The sequence below is a fragment of the Camelus ferus genome, chromosome 2 (genome assembly GCF_009834535.1).
Source record: "Camelus ferus isolate YT-003-E chromosome 2, BCGSAC_Cfer_1.0, whole genome shotgun sequence".
Lineage (NCBI taxonomy): Eukaryota > Metazoa > Chordata > Mammalia > Artiodactyla > Camelidae > Camelus > Camelus ferus.
The window spans coordinates 28,008,954-28,035,745 of NC_045697.1; the positions used below are offsets into that span (position 1 = coordinate 28,008,954).

General features: G+C 39.9%; 1 protein-coding gene across 2 annotated transcripts in view; it reads left to right on the forward strand.

Annotated features, from left to right (window-relative positions):
• Positions 1-26,792, forward strand: part of FAM114A1 (family with sequence similarity 114 member A1) — a 64,414-nt gene that overhangs the window by 1,609 nt on the left and 36,013 nt on the right. For both annotated transcript variants that reach the window (XM_032495987.1, XM_032495979.1), the window contains exons 2-3: positions 6,723-7,078; positions 17,293-17,380. In XM_032495987.1, coding sequence (XP_032351878.1) covers positions 6,731-7,078; positions 17,293-17,380 — 436 coding nt within the window. In that variant the 5' untranslated portion in view covers positions 6,723-6,730. The remainder of the gene's footprint in view (positions 1-6,722; positions 7,079-17,292; positions 17,381-26,792) is intronic.

Consider the following 26,792-nt stretch of genomic DNA (forward strand, 5'->3'; position numbering starts at 1 on the left):
CAAATACTCCTTATAAATGCCATAGAAGTCCGTGCAAAGCATTGTGAAAAACATGGAAGAGGGAGTAAATAATTCTTTGAAAGGAGTGGGGCAAATTAAGGAAAATTTTAGAGTGAAAAGTGACATTAGACATAGAGAAGCAAATAGGAGTTTGCCAGGCAAATGGAGGCAGGGCATCCTGGGCAGAAGAACCAGCATAAGCAAAGGCGAGGAGCTGGGAATGTTTATGAGCTGCGCAGGCAGTGATGGAAAGTCTGGTGAGGCAAGAGTGTGCGGTGTGTTGAGTCACAGGAGGTGGATAGAGAGATTGGAGCTGGTTTATGGGTGGCCACAGATGCTGTGCAAAGGTGTTTAAATCTAATGGTTTGTAAACAAGGGAGCAAGTGGGTCCCATGTGTGTTTCATAAAAATATCTGGCAGGCACATGAAGGCTAGACTGGAGGAAAAAGAGACTGGGGTCTGAGCACGTGTACTTGTCTAGTGCCATAGGACTCTTACAACCTGATTAAGACTCTATTATCCACAGTTTTTGTTCCTCGTCTTTCACTGAGCAACATTTTTTAAAATTGGGGGCGGTGATTTCACACAGGGTATTGTATTACCAAATTCTTACTTTGCCAAGTGAGACCATTAAAAAAAAATACATCCACTGCACCACTATTTCATAAGATGAAAGACACTTGAATACCAAGAAAAGCTTGGAGGCTAAACTGGCAAGGTGAAGGCAGTCCTCTACATGTAATAAATTTAGATCGATGAAAAACTCACTATCTTGTCCTCATTTTTCTCTGCCATCATGGACTGGTCCCTGTCCTACAGTCTGGTGTCAGGGAAGAAAATATATAAATCACTTTGTCCAGCCTTACTCTACAGAGGAGGAAGTGAGCAAGCCCAGCAAAAATGAGGGAGGTGTACGCCCACAGAGGGATGGTAGGACCAGGGCATGGCTCTTTCTGCCTCAGAATCCACCCCTCCCATCCCTTACTATTTCTTCTTGTGGCCAGCCACGCAGCACCCATTCTGAGTATCTCAATTCATTCCTGGGCATTTGCACATACTCTGATCCCATCATGCCTGAATAACCATATCAAAGCCACTTTCCAGATTCTCCTTTGCATGAGATCAGCCTAATTCCCTGCTTTGATGTGTTGTTTTACATCATCATTTAACCATTTCGTGTTAGGTGGAATAGTTTCCTGGACCTTCACTGACCAGGAGTAAAATGAGAACAGATTATTCACTTTCTGAAGGATAGTAACCATGTCTTCCGTTTTAAACCTATTTCTGGAGCCACAGTGTTGCTGTTCCAATACCTAACATAGTTCTGGGAGCATTTTAGGTGATGAATGAATTTGCTCATGAAAAACTAACTTATTCCCAGCCCACAAAGGCTTCTTTATATGCCACTCTTCCTCTCCTTGGAGTTTTACTGAAGAAGCCTCCTTGTTTCTGTGGATTGAGTCTCCATAGCATCAAAGCCACAGGACGTGGCTGCAGTGATCAGCGTTCCAAACCGTAAATGAGGAAAGGTTTAAATCTTGACTGCTTATGGGGCACCCAGGCAGGGATGGAGACTGTCCCAGGAAACACAGCACGTGTCATGGCTGTAGTCCTCGTGGACTCCATCAGTCACTGAACAGAAACAGCTGTGTCTTTAGAACACACAGTTTCTAATGGCTGCAGACAGAAGAGCACCATCTTAAAAATGATTACATCTCTCCTGTCGTAATAACATCCAGAGTAGACAAAGGTCTACCAGAACATGCAAAAAAAGGTTTTTGGGGTTTTTCTTTATTGGTTTTGATTTAGGGAAAATGTGGACCAGTAACAGGTAGAAGTTCATGTAAAATTAGACTTTAAAGTAGGCTGAATATGATGGTAAATTTTTTTTTTTATTATTTGAAGAGATGTAAAAATAGAGCCTTTCTGAAATGTATAAATTATCCATAAATGTTTCCTAACAGTATCAGTTCAACACGGCTGATTTGGGGGTGTTTCTGAAGGAATGGCTTCATGTTGCTGGTGGAACACAGAGTAGCCACGGGAAGAGTCTTTTGTTGCAGCAGTTTTCCCACAATTGAGAGGAACTGACCAAAAACAATTTGACCATCCGAGATGGGTGAGGGCCTCCTATGCAACCTCCCTCCCAAGAGCGGTGTTTCCAGGAATCCACCTCTCAGGTGGAGTTCTGCCGCTCACTCATGTGTCTTTCAGCAGCCGGGCTCAGTTACAAAGCTTGTTCTTGTGAGTTGATGAAGTCCTAGCTCTCTGTCCTTTTAGGCCTCTGGTGAGGATGGCTGTAGAGGTAGGAGTCAGCTAGCCTTCTAATCAGGCCTTGGGGTTCTCCCACAGTGAGAAGAACTAGAAAAACTCTACTGCAAAGCGCAAGAGCTGCTGGACTCAATGTAATGTTTTGCCCTGGAAATAGACCAGCAGAAACACCTGTACGTTATTTCTTGCCAGTCCACCGTAAGCACCATTTGCATTTTGTCAGTGAAAAATGATTTCTAATAGCCCTTATGCTAAGTAGCACACCCTGAAGTAGCGATCAGGGACAAGGATAGTTGAACCCTCTCAAGAGGCGAACACTCAATTACAGATTCTGAAATGTTAACTGAAGACCCCTGGAGAGCATGTTCCTGAATAGGGCATTTCAACTGTTAACCAACCACCCCCAGGGCGTACAGTACGGCTAACCCGCAGAGAGGTCACAGGGTATGTGGTGAAGTGTTTTAGCATTAGGAACAATATCACAGCAATTTAGGGCAAAGCAGATACAAAGTTGTTTATAATGCTTTTTATTTGCCCATGAGTGTTTATCATAACCAGGTTTATTCTCATGTTCCTGCTTATAGAGAAATGAAAGAGTTTGGAGCTTTTTAATAATCCAGATTAATAGTAAGGATTGTCCAACTATCTTACAAAGAAATTAAAATATCAGACAGTGCCCATGGTCAGCTGTTGATGAACTAAAAAAGGGGATATAAGTGATGTCCAAGTATGGGACCTATTCCCTTTATGGTCACGGCCCTAGGACCCAGGTGAGGAGAAGGTAAATGAGGACAGAGAACTCTAGGCCGTGGCAATCACGCAATGTCCTAGATCTTGGGTCAACAAACATTTTCTGTAAAGGGCCAGAGAGTAAGTATTTTGGGCCTTGCAACTTTGTGGGCCATATGGTCTCTGTCATGACTGTTCAACTCGGCTGTTGTGCCAGAGACGCCAAAGACAATACAAAAACAAATGAGCATGTCTGTGTTCCAGTAGAATTTTATTTACCAAAACAGAGGGAAGGCAAGACTTAGCCAGCAGGCTATAGTTTGCCAACCTCTGTCCCAGGCCAGTCCTAACTCAAAGGTTTTCCCAGAGACTTTATGAGCTTCCACGTGATAATAATTTTTCAAGTACCCTCCCTTAGTCTCATCCACCCCCCACGAACCACAGTAACTACCCTTTTTCTGTAGAGTGGCCTTTGTCACTCTTTACTATTTCAATTAGTCACTGACCGCTCTCATTGACTCGTTGAATATCCAAAACTTAATGTCCCAGCTAAAAAGAAATATGCGTTATTTGCCTTTCTCACCTGCAGACTTGCTTACAGGTGTGTTGTCAGAGAATCCAAGGATTTTTGTTTAAAAAGAGACAGTCTAACTCAGTTATCTGGGAAGTGAAGGAATGAAGGAAAGCCCACGTGGGTCATTTGGAACCACTTGCTGTAAGATAGCTCCTGAGTAGTGAATGGGGGTAAAGGCATTTTCTGCTAGCTTTCATTTCAAATTACATTTTCATTTTAAGTCTCCACAAAAATATTAATGTCACTCAGCACACATATTTGTTGAGCGTCCCACCATACTCAAGAGACCATGTTAAGTGCTATATGACATATGAAGACAAACAAGAAAGATCCTTGTCTTCATAGAATTTACAGTGTTATCGGAACACAAACAACTGTAACCAAAGATGATTGTAATCATTGGAAGTGAGCTAGATACAAGGCACTCTGGGAGTTCAGGGGAAGAAAAATTACACCCAGCTAGGAGGAACAAAGAATGAGGAGGTGGTTATTTTAAATGGGCCTTAAATGTGTTAAAACAACATATTGAACCAACAGCCACCTGAGGGTCTCTTGTTCACATACTTATATTGTCTCGTTTAAGGATTTGGAAGGTCAACATGGTGGGTAAGCCTAGTGGGGTCAGAGCACAGAGGTCCTTGGATGCCAACTGAAGGATGTAACTTCATCTCAGTAGGAAGTGGGGAGCCCCTGAGCATGTCTGAGCAGGAGGTGACATAACCAGAGCAGTGAGGAAAATGGTGGGGAAGTGAACTGAGAACAACAGTGAGGAGGGGGTGAACCCAATATTAATATCATCAATGTGAATTAAACTGAGGACCTGATCAAAGCTGATGGTAGGGTAAATAGAAGTAAAAGACAGGCTACAGATTTGGAATAAAGAGCCTCCAGGATTTGAGCCCTGGTTGAATGTAAGAGAAGAGGAAGGTAGTATTGCAGATGGGGCCCTGACGTGGTTCAAAATCAAAGTCAGACGTGGGCTCAGATCTCAGATCTGCCACATCCTTAAAGTGTGACCTCTGAGCAGCAGTTGCCTCATCTGTAAAATTGAGCTCATAATATCGAACTCGTAGGAGATACCCATTTAAAGAGCATTGATTTAACAGGCACTCAATAAATGATAACTATTGATATTATATATTCTTGAGACAGTGAAGATTTGGTCAATGACAGCCTTAAGATTTTAAGCCTGGGTTATTGGGGAAATCTAGGTGCCGTTAAAAGAAACCCAAAAGTCAGGAGGAAGGTATAGAATTAATGGCAAAGGTTTTCTCTGGGACACGACGAGATGTCCAGCTGGTCATTAGAACTGCTTATCTGGAGGTAGGGTAAGATTTCAAAACAGTGTATTGAGATATAATTCACACATCACAAAATTCACATACTACAAAATTCACTCATTTTAAATGTGCAGCTGAGTGGTTTTTAATATATTCATGGAATCATACAGCCATTATCACTATCTACTTTTAGGACATTTTCATCATCACCCACAAAAGAAATCAATGCTCAGTAGCAGTCATCACTCATTTCCCTTCCCTTCGGCACCTCGAAACTACTAATTTACCTTCTGCCTCTATGGAATGGAGGTAGATATTTGAGAGTCACAATACAAAAGTATGTAAAACTGTGAGAAAGGAACCTCATTCACCGAGGGAGAGAATGTAGTAAGGGGAAAGAAAACAACTGGACAACTTCAGGCAATGACTGTCTAAGGGGGCATGAGGATTAGCAGGTGCATGTGAGTTCTCAGCTTGTGCCATCATGTGGCCGGTGTCTTAAATGGCTTCTCACATACTGTGGTTTTAACAGCGACCTGAGATTTGACTGGTTGTAAACACTGAGGTCAACCAAAAAACCCACTGATTTGCTGGGGCTTGGCTGCTTGTGTAGTGAGAACACCGTGTCTTTATTTTAGACTAAGAAAATTGTCACGTTGAATTAGCCTTTTAGATATGTGTTATCCAGTAAGGTGGCCACTCGGCACACGTGCCTATGTAAATTTAAATTTAAATTACTTAAAATTAAATTAAATTTAAAAATTAGTTCCTCAGTTGCACTAGCCACATTTCAAGTGCTCAATAGCCACATGTGACCATATTAGACAGTGAGGACTGAACATTTTTATCATCATTGAAAGTTCTGTGGAACTGCACTGTTCTACGTGATGGCAATAACTTGCAAGCTTCGTAAAGAGTTTTCTGCTTTGTAGGTTATTTTGCAATGGCTACATTCCTCTTTTGGCTTAACATGTCACTTCCTTCCTTTCCATTTCATCCTTGTGATTTCTTGTCTAAACTATTGTCCAGATAGAGCCTAAGCTTTCACCCGCTGGTACCCAGCAAAGCACACTTATGTGTATGTAACTCTTTTTCTCAGTGTGACTCTCCGACTACACTGCAGAGGTCAATTTCAAGTATGTTTTGATAAGCTCTCAGGTATTTGCTCTACTTACTCCCATTATGAATACAAATATAACTAATAAAGTCATATTAAATAAGTACTTTCACAGATACAGATAATACTCTTAGTTCCCCATGCATATTTCTTCATGCTAGGTAAGATATTCATGAAAGTTTAAAGATAGCTCTGTAGGTTTGTATTAGTTTCCAATTGCTGCTGTAACAAAGTACAACCAATTTTAGTGGTTCATAACAATGCAAATGTACTCTCTTGCAGTTCTGCTGTCTGGGAGGGGAGAATGGTTTCTTTGACTTTTTCAGCTTCTAGTGGCCACTTGTGTTTTTTGGCTCATGTCCCCTTCCTTCATCTCCAGAGCATCACTCCAGTCTCTGCTTCTGTCGTCGCATCACCTTTCCCTCTTTGTAGTCAAATCTCCCTCTGCCTCTCTCTGGTAAGGACATTTGTGACTTCATTTAGGACCCACTTCAATCATCTAAGATTCTTAATTTAATCATATCCTCAAAGTCCTACTTGCCATATAAGGCAATATTCACTGCTTCCAAGGATTATGACATGGATATCCTTGGGGGCCATTATCAGCCTACCCCAAGGTTACATAAAGTTTCTTCTTGGTAGAAGAAAGGTGACTCCCCCCCCAGATTTAACTTAATCATTCAGAGTTTTGAATTAAATTTTAACAATTCAGTTTAAAGCATACAATGTTTGTTTGTAATCATGTTGACAGATATTAAAATGTCCGACGATGGCAATGACACCTTAGTCACTGGAGACAAAACAGAAATTACTGACGTGCCCAGTAGTGACACTTCACCCGAAGATGCAGAAGTGCACTGTGATTCAGCTACAATTTCAAGTGAGCTAACGCCAGCTGACCCCAGAGGAGACGTGCAAGAAAATGCAGCCATTCAGGGTGCAGAGACGGCTGACACTGGGCCCACTGAGCAGCTGGAGGACGCCCAGGCCGTGGAGCCCCCCCTCAACGGAGAAGTGGCTGAGGACGCCCTGGCTGAATGTGTTGACTCCGTGAGCCTCGAGGCAGAACCTGGATCCGAAATACCCCTGAAAGAACAGAGTCATGCGGTAGGAGTGGTTCATTTGACTCAGTTCAACCTAAGTTCTTACTGATACCTACCACAGGCACAGATTTGTGCCAGGCTGTGTGGGTAGTGATTGGGCGTTCAGAATATGCTATGACATCACCTTTGTTGTCAAAGATGTGTGGTGAGAAAAGACATATACGAGAATAATTGGCCATTATAATATTTGCATTTTGATAATTACATTATTATTAATATTAACAACCACCAATTATTGGACACATTCTGTGTTCCAGGCATTCTGCTAGCTACTTGATGTGTTATGTAATTCACTCCATATAGCAGTTCTTTGAGGTTCTAAGCTGGATATTATTAACCTCAAGTTAGAGAAGGGGCAACCAGGCTCAGAAATATTGAACAACCCAGTAAGATATGAAGCTGCTCGGTAGTGAATGGAAGATATTGTGATATTGAACATAATGAGCCCAAATTATGAATGAGCATGATTCCACCCTAAACAAGTCAATGTTTCTGTAATATCACTTAAATGTTAATGCGTATTTGCAAATCCACTATGAACATCTGAAACATTCAGATCACTGATTTATTATCACATACCAGGGGACCAGAGGCAGAACACGGTCCTGCTTCCCTTCACACCTGTCTCTCTGGGAGGTAAGACAGGCTGGTGTCTCCCAGGTGGTACCTCGTTCCACATCGATATGATCAACCAGCTGAGTTTTCCTGACACCTTCACTTCCATCTACGTGGGGATTGGGAGGGGTGGGGAGGCATGCAGTGTAACAGGAGGAGGTGGGCCCCTCTCCTCCAATCCTGTCTTCTAGAAGGATGCTAGAGTATGGGGGAATCGGCGACTTCCCTCTGCCAGACCCAGCCCTGCTCATCCTGAAATGTGCCACCACAGGTGACCTCCTTGCAGGGACTGCCATGTGCATTGAGGGAAGGGGACTGAGCAGGGAGTCAGGGGCCTGGGCTGTCATCCTTCATCTGGCCTTTACTCTCTTATTTGGACAAGCCACTTCAACTCTCTGTGCTTCAGTTTTTCCTCTGTAAAATGAGGAATTTGCACACAAAGGCCTCAAGGTATCCTTCTATTTCGTGATCATTTTTTTCAAAATCAAGCTTCTTGGGCCTTAGTTTCCTCAAAACAACTCTTAGAATTGCCCTAAGATGAGATGGTCTTCCTCAGGGAAGTGGAGGTTTCCCGTCGCTGGAGATGTGTAAACAAAGGCAAACAATCATTTTGCAGGGATGTCAGGGGGGCGATTTGAGGACCAACTGGGAGTTGTGATCAGATATGTAAACATACATGCAAAATTTTGTATATGTGTTCCATGAGTTCACAGAGTCTTTAAAGCCATCCATGGACCCCTTGAAGGACTAAGAATTCAACTCCAGCTGAACATTTCAACCACTGAGAGAGCTTTAAAAAATAATGATGCCAGGGCCTGTGTTAGTCTGGGTTCTCCAGAGAAACAGAATCAATGGGATCTATCCTATACCCATATTTACCTGTATGCCTGACTGGAACCTGTTTTCTCTCCATGCTGTCTTTCTAGGGGAGCATCGGTTCCCAATTTTTATTATAGGTGCTACCGTTAATAAATATATTTGTACATTAAGAAAATATCTTAGCCACAGTGTTCTGGCCTGAGATGACTTAAAGAAACTATATATGCTCCACTGCCTCGAAATACATATACTCCTGATGGCTAGGGTATACGTTTCAATTTCAGACTTCCAAAAATTATAACAAGGTTGTTAATAAAGATAGCACAATAAAAATCAGTATGTTCCTACGCATCTGCTGCCTTCTTAAATTCTGAGCAAACAATGAGTCCTGCTTTTGAAAGCTCTTTTTAAACCTCCTTAATGCTATAGGGATAGAGCTGATTGACTGACAGATTTCTGATTCTCTCCCAGCACAGCGCTGAGAGCTTTCAAGGACTTTGGAAAGGTGAGCATTTCCTCATAATGACACATCACAAAAGTATCTGGACGGAAGTACAAATGTTGGTCACAGAGCTGGGGCCAGGGCCCTGCGTGTATGTGTGTGGCGTTGCAGCAGCAGCTCGGACAGAACCACGGTGTGGGAGGAGTACCTGTGGGTACCTCAGCTCCAAGAAGGCAGAAGGCTGGTGTGGGTGGCTGGCAGGGCCTTGCGGGGAAAGGAGGGCTCTTTCACCAAGGGCACATTTAAACCTCTCTACATAGGTGCGAGTTTAGTCTCTTTTTCATAATTACCAGAGAAGGGGATTCTACTCTCTCTCTCGGCAACTTCTCCTTCTATCTTAAGTTAATATCAGAAGAACTCAATTTTGTGCCTCATCTTCAAGCATTGTTCATTTGCTCTATTTTGTTTGCTCTTTGTTGAACACTTATAAGGAGTCCTTTTGCAGTGATGAAAACAACCATTTTTCTGTTGATCCAGAAGAGAATGCATTCTACAAAAAATCTTGAATCAAAGTTCATTTACAAGTTGGCCCTTTGAATTTTGAACCCAGATCTGCTGAGGAATGGTGGGTCCTATAGGAAAACAGCCCAGCTCAAAAGCCTATTTGATCCCAGCTATATCTAAGCCTAAAAGAATAATCAAACTTTAAAAAAAAAAGTTTCTAAGAGAAATTGCCTGCTTTAAAAAAAAAACAGAATAGCCTTTAAGGAAGCATAAACTAGTATTTTCTAGGACACACTAGATTTTGTGATAATGTACTTAAATGTATATATATTTTTCTATAAGTAGCCTTGGTCCCCTTAAAATCCACATTGTTATCTTCACCTTTGCCTGAGTCAGCATGGTGGCCATAACTTGGCAGGTGGTAGGGTGTGACTACAAGGGGGCCTGGGGCCAGGATTTCTGCCAGCTGCTGAGCTGGCACCTCTGCTTTGAAGGATCATACCATCCACAGTTGATGTACTCAGAGAAGCTACCTCTGTCTTTAGGGCCTCTTCTCTTTGTCATCCATCCTGATGTATAGACACAGAAGCCACGGAGTTAAGACTTCCTGCAGAAGTCCACTCTACAACATCCATAAGAGATGGTCCCCAGCCTCACTTGAACCTTGGAGGTTGGACTAGATCCTCTAAGGCCTCTACCAGCCCCATAGCACCGTGCGTCATGCCCTGGAATCTGAGTAGTGCAGCTGTCTTCAGGATGCCTGCAATCTAGCTGGGGAAGGCAGTGTTGCACTAAAGCAATGATGGCATGTCTTATAGTACTGGATAGGACAAGCACAAAGAATCCTGAGATGGAGCATTTAATCTGAAGGAGACAGTGAAATCTTCAGCCTCAACTCAGAGATGTCTGTCTTGGTGCTAGTCAGGAGTGACATTTATTCCTCGAGCTTGTGGGACCTTTATTTTATACTAGAAATACCAAGAAATATCACCCAAAGTAAAAGAATGTCATCTGTATTGTCCTACACCAGTGCATAAGGCCAATATGAAGAGGGTGAAAAAAGCCAGCATTCTCAAGGGAAACATAGACTACCACTCGATAGATCGCTCCCAAGCAAAGGAAAAGTAGAATGTTTAAGAGCTGTAAAATTGCTAACAAGAGAGATGAGAGAATATAGGCCAACCAAGACACGCTGATGACAGATTTTTGCCCCTTAAATGTGTGGGTAGAGTTTGCTCCAGTTGTATTTATTTCCTCCTTTAAGCCTCTCTACATGATAGAACCCAATTTTTGACTTGGGCAACCAGGTGGATGCTGTTACATTTTGGCCCTATTGGGCGGTGCTTCCTCAGTCTGGTAGTGTGTTAGAATCCCCTGGGAAGCTTGTTAGAATTCAGATTCCTGGGCTTCACCCTGAGAGATTCTTATTCAGAAGATCACAGTGGAAGCTAAGACTCTGTATTTTTAATAAGTTCCTCCAGATAATACTTTTGCAGTCAGTCTGTGGACTAGTGTTTGGGAACCACTCATACTAGTACACAGAAAGACCTAGTTGGAGAATCAGGTGAGATTGAGAAGATGGTGAGCTCAGTGTTGAACATGCCATGGGACATCCAAGTGAAGATATTTTGGGGGCAGTTGGGTATAGGGGTCTGGAGCCCAGGAGAGAGAGAGAGAGAGAGATTTGGAGGCCATTAGCCATTGGATGTTTAAGTAATGGGAGTGGGTGAGATTGCCCAGGTGTTATGTATAAATAAAGACAAACAGAGGCCAAGGACTTGGTCCTGAAGTCTCCTGCCTCTAAGCCAGTTCGGTCATGCACAACTCTTAGATGCTTTCTGGTAGGTTGTGGTTGCCAGTAAAGAAGTTGAGATGGTAAGAGTTATCTCTTTTCTCTGTAATCTCACCATCACGTTCTATAAATGAAATCAAGTCTCAGATTACATTATAGTGTACTGACATTTTTAAATTAAATGTTAATTAACAAGAAAGTTAAAAATAGCTCATGAGAACTCATGTAGGCTTGGCAATGTGCCATTGTTCTAGACTTCTAGGTGCTTTGAGCCCCACCCTGAGTGAAAGGTTTATTCAAGGCAAATGCCTAGAATTCTGGAGGCAGGGTTTCCTTTCCTTACACCTGGCATCAAGAAGCCAGAATTCCCCAGAGTTCAGAGCTGAATAGAAGACCATTTAGCCCTGGGCAAAATCCTTTCTTACACCCTACCCATGGAAAGGTAGAAAGAGGCTCTAAAATATATTTAACCATCTACAAGTGGTTGAATACCTTTAATTTCACCGTCTAGAGCCCCTTTCACATATTCAGAATACTAGTTAGCAGTCCACATTTACCCGTTAAAACCCATTCCTGCAATTCAGTGTGCTGATTAGCAAAGCATTGCATGTTAATACAGGTACAGATAATGGAAGTGCTCATTATAGCTGCCTCCAGAGTATGGCTTTCCTGATTAGGATGCCAGCTGACCACCCTGGACAGTGCTTGAAGCAGTTGGGTTGTGACCTAATCTAAGGAGCTCCCATAATATCACAATACGCATGTAGAAACTTTCTAAAGTAAGCTGAAATCATAATAATAAAGGGTGGGCAGAAAAAGCAAGTGTCAGAAGACAGGGCATGGAAGCCATGAGAATAGTCTTTTAAGAATTGAAAAGTGGTTAAGCTTGTAATGCTACGGAGAGGTCAGGAAATAAAACAACTAAAATGAGTCCATGACTTTGACAACAGGGAAGCCATTGTGACCTTGATGAGAATGGTTTCATGAAATAGTGACCACGGGACAGTCACTGTGGTGGGTAGAGGAGGGGAGGTGGGTGGATATAGAAGGTAGGCACCTTTTTTAAGAAGTGAGGATGGAAAGACATGGAGCAGAAACCAGACAGGTCTGAAAGAAACATTTTGTCATTGCGATTTTCATTTACTGGTTTTAAGGTAGAGGAGTCATGCACATTATTAAGTATGGGAAGCAGCCTGGAGAAAAAGGTTGAAAAGCCAGGAGAGAAGGGAAACCAGGTGGAAGTGATTAGGTATCAGTTCCATTATGATAGAAGGAAGTAATTGTGAGTGGGGGGCAGTAAAGTTAGGTTTGTGTTGAGATGGGTTTTTGGTGTAGGCCAGTATGTGTTTTGTGCGTTAAAAAAAAAAAACTACTCTGACTTTTAATTTGGTTTAAACAGTTAGTGTTCAATTTATTAAGGTTACAGATTCATAATGTCAATTCTCCCTAGTATTTACATTCATCTCACAAATCTCACTCTATGTAGAAGTCTAGCATAATTGAACAGTCACTTTCAAGGGGCTTTTGATTAATACTTCATCCTTTTTTTACCAACTTGAACATGTTCAAATATTTTTAAACTATATCGATAAATTTAATATATTCTATCTACTTTTTAAGTACCTCATTTATCTACTTAAACAAAATCTTGCTGAATACTTAAGAATTGTTGTAAATCTATTAAATTAAGCTTATAGAGTGGACCAAATGACCTCTTCGATGGTTCAACATTATGCATAAATTTAGGAAGAGTGCAACTTAAAATCATAAGTTTAATAATTCAATTACTCATTTTAAATTGGTTTTCAAAAATTGTCACTCTAATCGGCCAAATTCCTTAAACATTAGTAGAACAGAAAAGACCAAATATGCACAAAAATATTAATGGCATGACTTTTATGCTTTAAACCTTTCTATACATGATTTTAAATCTTCCTATAGTTGAATGATGAAACTCACCAAGGTAGAAAATTACGTGGGAATCACAGGCCATTTTCAAGCAAATAGTTGACAGATCTGAAGGCATCAGAGCAATTTACATCCTCCAGGATGTCACACTGAGCCCCTTTTTATAACAGCTGTATCATGGGTTACAAAAGTTAAGAAGGGTTTGGGTCACAACTCCTACTGTCTACACCCCTAGACAAAAATTATACATAGTATCTGATTGTTTTTTTTTTTCAGTTGAAGTGTAGTTGATTTACAATGTTGTGTTAGTTTCAGGTGTACAGCATAGTGATTCAGTCATACATATACATTTTTTTCAGATTCTTTTCCATTATAGTTTATTACAAGATATTGAATATAGTTCCCTGTGCTATACAATAAATCCTTATTGTCTATCTATTTTATATATAGTAGTGTGTATTTGTTAATCCCAAATTCCTAATTTATCCCTCACCCCCTTTCCCCTTTGGTAATGGTAAGTTTGTTTTCTGTGTCTGTGAATGTGTATCTGTTTTGTAAATAAGACCATTTATATCATGTTTTTTAGATTCCACATATAAGTGATATCATATGCTATTTGTCTTTCTCTGTCTGACTTCACTTAGTATGATAAATCTCTAGATCCATCCATATTGCTGCAAATGGCATTATTTCACTCTTTTTCATGGCTGAGTTTTGTGTAAATATATGTTTGTGTGTGTGTGTGTGTGTGTATATATATACATATATATCTTCTTTTTCAATTCATCTGTCAATGGACACTTAGCTTGCTTCCATATCTTGGCTATTATATACATAATGCGGCTATAAACATTGGGTGTCCATGTGTCTTTTTGAATTAGAATTTTCATGTTTTCTGAATATATGCCCAAGAGTGGGATTACTAGATCACATGGTAACTCTATTTTTAGTTTTTTAAGGAACCTCCATACTGTTCTCCATAGTGGCTTCACCAATTTACATCCCACACAGTATCTGATTCTTGATCTATTCAAGGAAATAGGACAACCAGGTTGATCTTTGATCTTTAAGAGAGGTACATATATTCTCTATCTAAATGTTAAAGACCTTTGAATTTCATGGAATTCTATTTGTACATTTTTAATACCTAATGATAACTTTGAACTTGATAGTCTTAAATAAATAAATATATTTTCTATTTAATGATAGAAACCTTTAAATGGGATACCAAATATGTAAATATCCTTCTATTTAAAGAACTTTGAACTTGATAGACTCTTGCACTCTTTTACATTCTTAGGACCACGTAACAGTTATAGATGTCTAAATGATCTCCAGTTGAGTTTTGGAGATCCCTCTTGATCAAGCCAAGTCTGATTTGCTCTTATAATATGAGATCATTCTTCTGAGAGTTTATGGAGAGTGGGCAGGAACGTGAGAGAGTTCTCATCTGATGGCTTCTATTTTCTCTGTGAATTAGGATGTGAAGTTGTCTGTTAAAGGAGGTAGGGGTCTCAAGGATGAGAGTGAGAAAAAAGCTTTTGAATACCCATATTTGATAATGGGAGTTCTGAGTAGATCCATGCTGCCTACTTTATAGTCTCATAATTATGTGACATTAAAGCCATTTAAAGTGGAGACAATACTCAAGTTGAGATGTATTTATAATTTATGTCAAACATTTCATTGATATGGTTTTTATATTAACCATACATTCATATTTAGTTCATATTCATATTTAGTTACTTGAGTATTTGCCATTGATAACAGATATTCTTTGTAGCTAATCAAGAAGTCACAGCTCAGTGTCAAAGGAGCTTTATTAATAAAGCAATTGAAGTAGTCACTTACTATACTGCAAGAAGTTCTATACTCATTTAACATTTATTTCCATTTGCTAGTCAATTACCAGCTGTCAGAGCATATTAAGTATTGTAATTTGAGTCAGAAGCTGTCACCCCTAAGTGTATTAACTCTTCCTAATCACATAGGTAGTGATTTGTCCCGTGAAAGAATTATATTAATCACTGACTTAAATCTGTCTACATGATGGTATAAAATTGCCACTGGTTTCTGTTGCTGAAGTGAAGTAAATCAATGTAGACACCAAAAATGAAGGCAGGCTGTCATGAATCATGAGTATTTCAATTCATGTTAACAAGCTTCTCATTGTTTCCAAACAGAAAAAAAAAAGTCAGCCAACTTTCAAAGCTTTTTGCATCTTAATGTTAAAAATGTAGTTACTTTTTATTATTATTTTTGCTAGTTAACATTTATGGAGTATCTATTATGTGCTAGACACTATGCTCACAGCTTTATGTGAATTATTTCTTTTTAATTTTCATGATAACCCTGTAAGGTTGTTGGTTCTTATGGCTGCATTTTGTAATGAGTAAATGATGGCTTAAAAGACTTGAGCAACTAATTTGTCCAAAATGTGAGAGCTGGAGTCAAACCCAAGTAACCGTTTCTCTTGACCAGTAGTCTACATTGATGGATGGTGTTTGATATTTACTAAGTGAATCAGTTAGGAATGCATTTGGGTGCAAGTAACCAAAATCTAACATATAGTTGCTTACAAAATAGTAATGTATTATTTTTTTCCTCACTTAACAGAAAGAATAAAGATAGGAAATTGCTCACATTTGTTAAGTAGCTCAGCAGTGCCCAGGACCAGTGACTCTGTGATTCTCTAGCCTTTCTCTCATGGCAGCAAAAACAGCCACTTCAGTTTCAAGTATCAGGTCCACATTCAGGGCAGGGAAAAGGGAAAGGAGAGAGTTGACAACAGCCATAACTATATAATTTTATCATGAAAGCAAAAACTTTCCAATTTATATCTCATTGGTCAAAACTGTTTCACATGTCCACCCTTATCTGCAAGGGTAAAATACTACACATAGACAGAAGTTGGGGATGATTGATGGACAAGACTTGAGTCAAAAGTTACAGAATCTGGAAACTGTAGGTATTTTTCACTTCCTCCGTAATTTCTTCCTTTCATTTTTTGGAGCGAAAGAGTTATGATTCTCCATCTCCTAATGTACTCTTACCTTATTTTCTAAAATGCACTCGTGGATATTAGGGAAAGCTATGGTTCCGTTAGTTGAGTTAGGATGCCTTAGTTACAAGTAATGGACACTACTGCACACCTAAGAAGATGGGTGAATTTCAGTCATATACTCAATAACTGAATTTACTAAGCACTCATTATTTGCCACGCACTCGTCTGTGCTCTGGGAATACATCAGTGAACAAAACATTAAAAGAGAGAGAGAAACACTATACTGAAATCTCAGACAACCCAAAGGTAGGAGTGCAGCAGGGCCTTGAAGAGGGACAGGAACCAGGGGTTGAGAAGCTATCAAGAATCCAAATAACTTCTCTGAGCATATTGCCTTCCTTCTGCTCACTCTGCTTTCTCTTAATTCTTAGTCCGTGTGGTGGGTAGAATATGGTCACCCCACGTTGCCTGAGTTTTTATGTTCTGTTCAAGCAACCAGCTCAGGCTGAACCAGAATATCTCAGCCCCAGTTGAAATACCTAAGAAAAAGAATTTGAACCGAGTGAGCCCAGGGATAGTGAGAGATATAATTACAGAGGTCATTGTGCGTGGAGTGGACGCCTCAAAAGCTCTCTCCCTCAAAAGGCTTCCTATTGGTCCTCCCCACGTCCAAGCTTGTTGACGCTTTTCTAGACACTGTCTATCCATGCCAGAGCTCCCTCCTACCACTCCATTGAAGAGCACATTGTTTAGTGCTGTAAAAATTGCATGAGTCAAGACTGTTTTGGACTTTTTCAAATCACCTTAAAATACTAAGTCTCCCCCCTCCCCACCACAGCCCTGTTCCTGTCTTCCATATAATAGGAAATTTGGGTCTTAGTTGACATCAAATTTCCTTCTTCTCACTTCAAGCCAAGTGCTCAGAAGCCAATACCACTATAAATCAATTTGGCTCCAAAGTGCACATTGCAGTGTGGGTTGGTATATTCTTTTATGGCCGTTATAAACTGTAAGCCAGTGAGATGTTTGCTGGTGACTTTTTTTTAACCTTCGCTTTGTTTTAGACCGGTGGGTGTTTTTCCATTCAGGGATAAACTGAATTGCTGACCTTGTGGCTAATCTGGTTTTTTGCAGGCTGTGGATTCCGCTCCACGTGGAGGGGGATGGGCAGGCTGGGGCTCCTGGGGCAAATCTCTGCTCTCATCAGCATCTGCCACAGTAGGTAAGCATTTTGTGTTACATTTGAATGGATTAAGTTCAGGAGCCAAGTAGGATATGACATTTTGATCATACCATGTACTGATAGAGTTTAACATTCGCTCATGAGATAATAAGAGCAAATCGTTTTTAGTGCTTACTGTTCTGAGTGCTTCCTGTATGATACATTTATTCTTCAAAATAACCCTACAAAGAGGTACTCTTCTCCGTTTTAGAGGTAAGGAAGCTGAATCACAGATAGGTTAAGACCTTGTCCAAAGTCAAGGGTAGCTGAATTGGGCTTTGAACCATACAGCATGGCTTTTAACTATTACATTATATTGCCTCTTAGAATAGAAGATTTGGGCATTTATAATATATTCTTTTTTTGAGTTTTTTAAATTGAGTTATAGTCAGTTTACAATGTTATGTCAATTTCTGGTGTACAGCACAGTTTTTCAGTCTATAATTTACTCTTAAAGCATTGTGCTTATCATCCCACTTGAATGTTTTAAAATATACAACTAGCCTACTCCCCCAAAGGATTTGAGGTGTCTCAATAAAAGGCACTTCATCATGGGCATTGAAATACAGATAGGAAGGATATATACATATATATAGAGAGAGAGAGAGAGGGAATTACTACAATTGAACATTGACCTTGACTCTGAGATTCTTGACTGCCAATACATTATCTATCTTATTGAATGATGAAACAGAACTTAGTTGATCTAGATAAGTTTATTTTCCTTATGTTAAATTTTTGAAGAAATGTCCTGCATTGACTCTTATACAAAGAGAAAATATAGTGGCCAATGTCGTTATTGGCAAAGATTTATCAAAATGTTCTTCTTTTTTCTGAAAACATATACCTTGTTTAGTAGATATACCAAAATTTATACATCTCAGTCACACTTCATAAGTTAAAAAAAAATTCATCGAGTCTAACATAGCTATATGCATTGAAAATAATGCAAATAACTTATTTATATAGTATTTATTTACATAGTAGATAGTTTTACAAAATTTAGAGTGGAAAAATTAGTTTTTTTTCTTTCACAGTATGTAAGTTAGTTCTAATGCCAATCATAAATGACAAACACATAATTTATTTGCCTGTTTGACTCCCCAGTGTCTAAGTTGTCACTGAAATCTGCAGTAGCTTTTGGGGGGGGGTAATTAGGTTTATTTATTTATTCAATGGAGGTACTGGGGGTCGAACCCAGAATCTCATGCATGCTAAGCATGCACTCTACCACTAAGCTGTACCCTCCCCTCTGCAATGGCTTTTTGATCAATGAGCTTCTAATGGTCTTTGGTGATGACTATCAAATGCCTATGCATATTCATGTGACCATTTCTTATATCCATTCTACATGAAAACTGAAGGATATAACGTAACGTAAACATGTCTAAGATAATATAGTAAAGGCATTTTCTTGAGGTGGAGAGTGAGGAGCAGGACATGGGGAGCCACAGGTAGCATAGCGTTTAGATCATTTAACTCAGGTGTTCTTAAAGTATATAGTCTGTGGCATGAGAATCTTGTGACGGGCCATGAATTGGTCCCATTCATTGTTACACCTAAAACTAGGAAGGATGGAAGGCCTCAGGTCTTTTGCCCCACTTCAGTGGACCATGGTCACAAAGAGTTGAAGGGCCAGATAATTAATTTGATAGAATTTAGGCTGCCTGGAAGGATGAATAGATTGCATTCTCCTGATTCCATGTCTGTCAAGTATCAGGAGACCTCTGGCAAGAAGTGGATGCTGGTCACTGAATAGTGTCCTCTCTGGTGAAAGCCTGGAAAGCAGAATTTTTTCTTTTTTTTTTTAATTGAAGCATAGTCACTTTACAATGTTGTGTCAATTTCTGGTGCACAGCGTGATGTTCCAGTCATACATATACATACATGTATTTGTTTTCATATTCTTTTTCATTATAGGCTACTACAAATACTGAATATAGTTCTCTGTGCTATACAGTATAAACTTACAGTTTATCTATTTTATATATAGTAATTAGTATCTGCTAATCTTGAATTCCCAATGTATCCCTTCCCACCCCCTTTCCCTCCTGGTGACCATAAGTTTGTTTTCTATGACTGTGAGTCTGTTTCTGTTTTGTAAATAAGTTCATTTGTGTCTTTTCTTTCTTTTTTTTTTTTTTTTTTAGATTTTACATACAAGTGATGTATCATATTTTTCTTTCTCTTTCTGTCTTACTTCACTTAGAATGACAATCTCCACATCCATCCATGTTGCTGCAAATAATATTATTTTATTCTTTTTTTATGGCTGAGTCAGAATCTTTTTTCTGTTGCTAATTGAATGTCATGGATATTACATGTGCAGATGGAAAAATTAACTAAATTCAAGTAGAGGGGCCTCTTTTGTTTTCTGAACAGGAGGGAGTCTCTTCGTGTGGGCCACCTGCTTCCTAGGGAAAACGTTTTGGTGGCTCTTGAAAGGACCTTGCTGCTGGCAGCATTTGGGACTGGCATGCTTTCTAAACCAAAAGTTGGAAATGTGGAGTCCAAAAGCTTTTGAACTTGGAATAAGTCATGGAACAGTAGATAATATGGTCACTCAATTATACAGCTTTCCTCATGGTTTATGTCATAAAACAGTACAGTGTTTTGGGCGTTTCCAGGTCTAAGGGTGTCCAGAACTGCCCTGGTTTATAATGAACTCAGTGCTACAGAAGTTTCTATTATAGACAAAAGATTTACTTCCTCATTAAAATTTTAAATGTAAGCTCCTTCCACAGTAAATACAGAAGTCAACTGCCCTGTGGGGAGCAGGTGCAGGTGTTTCGGGTGCGCTTACAGGTGCACGCGCCTGTAACTGCCCTGCTCCTGGTTGGTCTGACTCTTTGCTATTGTTTCTCATCAGTCAGCGGCTACATCTCATCACTTGAGTTTAGGCTTCGCTGGACCCTTATAAAATTTTCTGTCAGCCAACTAGTAGCTTGCCTGTGGAATTTGCTATTATCTTCTTAGGTGTCCTGTTGTAATCTGACCTTTGCACATATACAGCCTAGTGTAGCCTTCATCCAACGGACTGTGCTCCACCGCCTCTGGGTTTTGTTACCTGATTCAAGTATAACCAGTAGATGATACTGGCTTGACTGCTTAAAAATCAGGCTGTGACTCCTGTGGCAGGTCCCAGCCCATAAAAGGCACTCATCTTTTAATTTGTTCTGAAGTCAGTGTCTTAATCTGTAGCCTGTGCTTGTGTTTCGTGTTGCTCTTGAAGTTTCCCTGTATCTAAGGCACCACGAAGACGATAAATATTGTATCTTGTTAATGTCACAACCGCTTGAAACTTGTGGTGGTCTCTCACCTGGCTCTGTGCAGTAATTGATCCAGAGGAGCCTAGAGAGATAACTGCCTGTGGACCAGCATGATCACTATGCATTCACTACTGCCACTGTCCCTCTTTTGGTTGGTGGAGATAGGGTTCCTTTGAGACAGCATGACAGTTGCACATTGCCCTATCAAATCACAGAATGAAGTTCAAGTGGACCCTCATGTATTCACTTCTATTGCTGTGTAACAAGTTACCACAAATGTGGAGGCTAAAAACAACACACAGTGATTATCTCACAGTTTCTGTGGGTCTGGAGTTGAGGTACGGGATAGCTGGGTTCTCTGCTTAGTGACTTAGCAGGCTGAAATCAAGCTGTAAGCTAGCTGCATTCTCATCTGACATACAGGGTCATTTTCAAGGTTATTCAAGTTGTTGGCAGAATTCAGTTCCTTGTGGTCACAGGGCTGACACCCCTGTTTTCTTGCTGGTTATTGGCCAGGGGTTACTCAGCTCCTAGAGGCTATCCTAAGGTCCTTCATCAAAGCCAGCAGGATAATCTCTCCTAGGCTTCAAGTCTCTCGCTTTAGGAAGGGCCTGAGTCCCTTTTAAAGGCCCACTTGATGAGTTCAGGCTCATCAAGGGTGATCTCTCTTTTGATAAACTCAGATTCAACTGATTAAGGACCTTAATTACATCTGAAACGTTCCTTCACTTTTGCCATATAATGTAACCTAATCATGGGAGTGAACTATCATATTTACAATCCTTCCCACACTCAAAGGAGAAGTGATCACATGTTGTATATGCCAGGAGTGAGAATCTTGGGGGTGATTTCTCACACTTGAGGATGACTGCACATCCCTTTTCTGTTACACTACCAACTTCAGAAACTTAGTATTTTTTTATGGCTCTGGCTACATGCTAGAATTATAAAAAAATATTTTAATCTTGGCATTTTCCTCTTGTTTGCACCCACAATGACCACAAATTAAATTCATGAAATGCATCCTTACCCAATAGATGGAGAATATTTGTACTATTCAAGGAGCTGAAAATATACTCTGCAAAATAGTTTGGAGAAGGCAAGTTTCCTTCTCTCAGACAAAGGGGCACATGAGGGAGAGCAAAGAAATTGTGAAATATTGATACCCATTCTGAGAATCCCTTTGGACACTATCTTTAGAGACATAGAGACTGAATTTGTTTGTCACCACTGCTCATCACAGCCCCAGTGGATTCAATAGCAAGATAGCTGAATACCATCCCTAAGTTGTTCCCAAGGCCTATTTTGGAGATTTCTGGTCAAGACAGGCTGTAATTTTACAAAGTAATCATAGCTAAAATAATAGCAATATATACTTTAAAATAAGGTAAGTATTTTTGTGGACCTGATAGAGAACTAAAACTTGTAGCATAAGGGGAGGCTGAAGTCATAGGTTCCAAAGCTGGAAACAGGCAGTGGGGGTGATTGGGAATTTGACTCCCAAAAGATAATAGGGATTACAAGTGTCCCACAAATGGACAAGTGTCATAGTCAGGCTCACAGCCTGAAACAGAGAATTGGAATAGAGTTCAACCACCTGTGAATGGAAGCTTGAGAGAGTTATAGGTGCTGTCCTGGGTTGTGGTTTATCTGAGCTGCTGTCTTTGGATTGAGAAGCAAGCTGTTTATATACAGGCAAACAGTGCCCACCAGGGGCTTTGCAGCATTAATAGTTTATTATCACAGGGCAAAGAAACTTATTGGAAAACAGAGCACTCACAGCAGTAGACAAGCTCTTGAAGGTTTATAAATTGCCTGTGGAAAGCCAAGAAAGAAAATAACCACATATTCTATTGCAATTGATTCCCACTCAGAAACCTCATGTTACCCCCAGGGTAATTCCAGTTGCAGACTGATCTATGTGCAAAACACAAGAGTCTGTAACAAAACTCAGAGCTGTCAATTGAGCACTAGAAATAGAAACCAATACTTCTTACAGTTGTTGAAAAACTGCCGTCACAATTGTTAGAACTGTTTAGATTTGGCAGGAGAGTAATTGGAGAATGGAAACATTTAGAAGATGGTTCTTTCTTGGAAAAAAACACTGTATCAAGAGTCATTAAGACCTGAGGTCTGGTCCTGACTGCTACTAACTTGTGATGACAAAGAATGATCACTAACTAGCTGCATTATGCACTGAACCTCTCTAGACTCAGCTTCCTTACTTGGAAAAGTGTGGGTGGAAGAGAAATTCTAAGATTCCTTCCAACTTCTGGAATATGATGATTCCATGGTCTGTGGCTATTTAGAGCAGGAGAAAGATATTTGTAGCCACTGTGCTAAGTAGAAAAATACAGAAAATTGACTTTTTGCTACTCTATATGTTTATATCTTATCTTTTGTCTCACCACTTGGACCCCACAGTTAAGGGAAAATGAGAAAAAGTGACATTCCTGATGCTTTTATAAAATCAAACATTTCTCAGCCAACAATTACTTTTGGAGAGGCCATAACTCATGCATTAGTTCATTCACAGCTACATTATCATCACATTCTAAGAAGACTTGATTGGCTGCTATCCATGCTTTTGGATATGTTCGTAAAATGCAATTGATATGGTTATTATTTAAGATCCAGGCAGAAACCAGAGTGGAAAAGGAACATGTTAAAAAAAATTTTATTATAATTTCAAAGTACTGTTGTGAGAACCAGATGTGATTTCCCACAAGCACTTTAGAGACTTGACATATTCATAGGATATATTGCTAACCAATAGACCAGTGATCAAAATGAAAGCTGACAATGCTAAGACATACCCAGACATACCAAGTAAAATGTCTGTAGTGGAATGGAACAGCTTATTTCCAGTTACTACAAAAGGCCTAAATGTTTATTTAAAATTCTAGTTTTGACAGTTTTATGAATCTAAACACCTTATGCAAGTTCCCTGAGGAGAGGAGGCGGATCTGATCTGATCTGTATATTGAACTTTCCAGAATTACCATTGTTCCCCTTCCCCATCCTCTCTTGACTTGCACAATTTTTTCCTTCTGCACATTTTAATGAAACTCTTCTACCAGCGATGTCAGAAATAATGACAGTGTTTATCACAGAGAACGACAAACTTGTCAAAATGATACTACAGTAAAAACTCTTCACTAGGTATTTCACTATCAATATCACACGGGTTCATTTTTGAAGGTGACATTGCTGATGATGTGAAAATTCTCAAGGATCATCAATAGGAAAGATAATAGGATTAATGCTTGGAGCTTGTTCGCAATCCTTTACAAGCTATGAATAAGACCCAGAGTTTAATGAATTCCTGTGTGACCGCGAGGCAAACACTATGAGTTCAGAAACTCTTCTTGTCAATTTTGAACCTAAAGAGAAGTGAGTATCTGATTGCAGAGTGGACATCGACCATCATTATGGAGAGGGAAGACTTTCCCGGAAGAAAGGTTGGCTGGCCCCACTTTTTGCTGCCCTGATGTTTGCTTTAGTTGAGCGCAGCAGCAGCATCTGTGTGTGTTTCTAACTACTTCACACGATTTTTATAATATCTTGAATTCATTGATAGTAGAGTCTGAAATGCAGGCAATCTTTTTAAATTGTTCTATTTCTCGAAAATTCACCCAAAGAAGAGTAAAATGGGTGCAACTTTCAGAGAAGCAGTTGGCACATCCATAAAATATTAAATGCACGTGCCCTCTGTCCAGGGCTGGAATCCCTATCCGACAGGTCCACTGTTGATTCTTTGCAAAAGTTCATTAATATATATGTGCAAAGATGTTCAGTGTGGAATTCACTCAGCAAATACTTGTCATGCTAGCCACTATTCTAGGAGCTTGAGATAAAGCGGTAAGTAAACAAGACAAAGACCCTGTTGTAGACTAGTGGAAGGATGCAGACAATAAACAATACACATAATGAATAGAAAAATTATTTGGAGGGTTAGAAAGTGGTAAGTCTATGAAAAATATAAAGTGGAGTCAGGAATACAGGTTAAGGTTCTAAAAATGGTGGTGAGGGGTAGACCTAGTGAGGCGATATTTGAGCAAAGACCTGAAGGAAATGAGGGAGTTCCCCAGGCATGTACGAAAAACTGGAAACAACCCAAGGATCTGTCCATAGAGAATGTTAAAATGTGACATAGCCACTTGGTGGAATAATTCTCTGCAATCATTAAAAAGAATAAGGTAGATCAGTGTCCCAGGCTGGATGCCCAGGGGAGAGACTGAGGCAGAGATGAGTTGCTGGAGTTTTACTGAGAAGGGCTCTCAGGAGCAAGGCTTGCAAGAGAGTGAAGGACTAGGAAAACAGAACGGGGCTGCGGGAGAGGCCGAACTGCAGTGCAGGTGCATCAGAGGCCTCAGCCCATCTCATAGGGAGCCTGGTGGTTGGGATGACTCTTCAAAGATGTCCCCTGTTAATGCACAGGACCAGGCTTTTGTATCACCAACTCCCCCGTTGACCAGACTTTATAGTACAGTCGTGGGGGAGCCAGTTCCCTTTGGCCAAGGGCGTTTCAAAGGTGGGCGTTCAGCTGAGAGCTGTGAGCCGGGGAGAAGAGCCCTGCAGTCCCAGGCAGTGCACGCAGCCTCCCCCACTGTCTGCGTGTGCTAAGGCCTCCACGGTGCGTGGTGAAGGCAGGTGCAGAACACTGATATGTACCCATATGCTTTAAAATTTTTTTTCTGAAAGAAATCAACAAGAAACAAATCAGAATTGTTATTGTTAAAAGGAAATGGGGGGTTAGGGGAGAGGAAGGCAGGGCCGCTTTAAGCCTTTTAAGAGCCTCTGGTATTCCTTCTTTTGGAGGTCTCTCTCTTATCACACCAAATATAATAAAATGCACCCACACCCTCATTAAATATATAATTTATATGTAACTATGGAAGAATTGAATTCACTTAAACTATAGTTGACCAATTGACCTAATACTACATTTTGAATACATGTAAGTAAATATTATTTAATTTCCGACTTGCAAATTTTCTTCTTTGTCTTTTAGAACTAACATATTTTTTCCAGGTCAGATATTTCTGTAGGTCCTTACATGCTCATACGCTCTATTGCCTACTATGTCAGTGGACGCTGTCTAGGGAGAAAGGCTGTTCCACCTCCTGTTTTCTGTGTCTATACTCTTTGATTTTACTAACATTATGAATTTTTACTTTTAAAAATCAACCAGATATATCAGGGAAGTGAGATTACGGGATTTTTTTAACTGTCTTTTTTATATATCCACTCTTTTAAAAGAAAAGAAATTTAAAAAGAAGGAAATGTTATATTAAAATTAAAACAATCGAAAAGGGGAAAACTCTCTAAACAAGTTAGCTAGTGCCCTACTTGGGGGTCCTTTACAATAAGGGACCAGTGGAAAGTACGCATAGGGTTATGGTGTGCATCCAGGTCCTGTAGAACGGCTGTTGCTCCCCTAAGTTACCAGTTGGTCAAAGAGACCCTCCCACCAACAAATGATTATTTTCATCCTTTGAAAAGAGGAGAGACCTCCCTTCAATGAGATTTTGATCTTGGTGGAACTCACAAGAAGAGGGGTTGATGGAATCACAGTGTTTTTTGAGAGGGGAAAAAAAAAAAAAACTAGAGGTGCTATTAAGATATAAAATATTTCATCCAGCACCACACAGTACCTTGGGATCCTGCCTGCATCAAGCTTTGCCAACCCAAGGCACAGCTGGGAGGGGCAGGGTTAGAGTAAGATTTCACTGCAGGAGTGACCTTCAGCTTGCTGTCTGGTCAAGGTCAGGTAAGTCAAGCTAACTTTAGCATAAACCAGTGTTTTAAAAACAAGGAAACTCCTAATCGAGGATCTGATTTCCAAGGAGCTATAGAAATGGGACTAAAATGATATTTAATAAACTATCAATGGGGGGTGGGAAGAGGTTAATTGGGAGTTTGAGATTTGCAAATATTAACTACTATATATAAAATATATAAAAAACAAATATCTTCTTTATAGCATGGGAAATTATATTCAACATCTTGTAGTAACCTATAATGAAAAAGAATATGAAAACGAGTACATGTATGTATATGTATGGCTGGAACATTATGCTGTACATCAGAAATTGACACATTGTAAGTGACTATACTTCAGTTAAAAAAGGTAAACTATC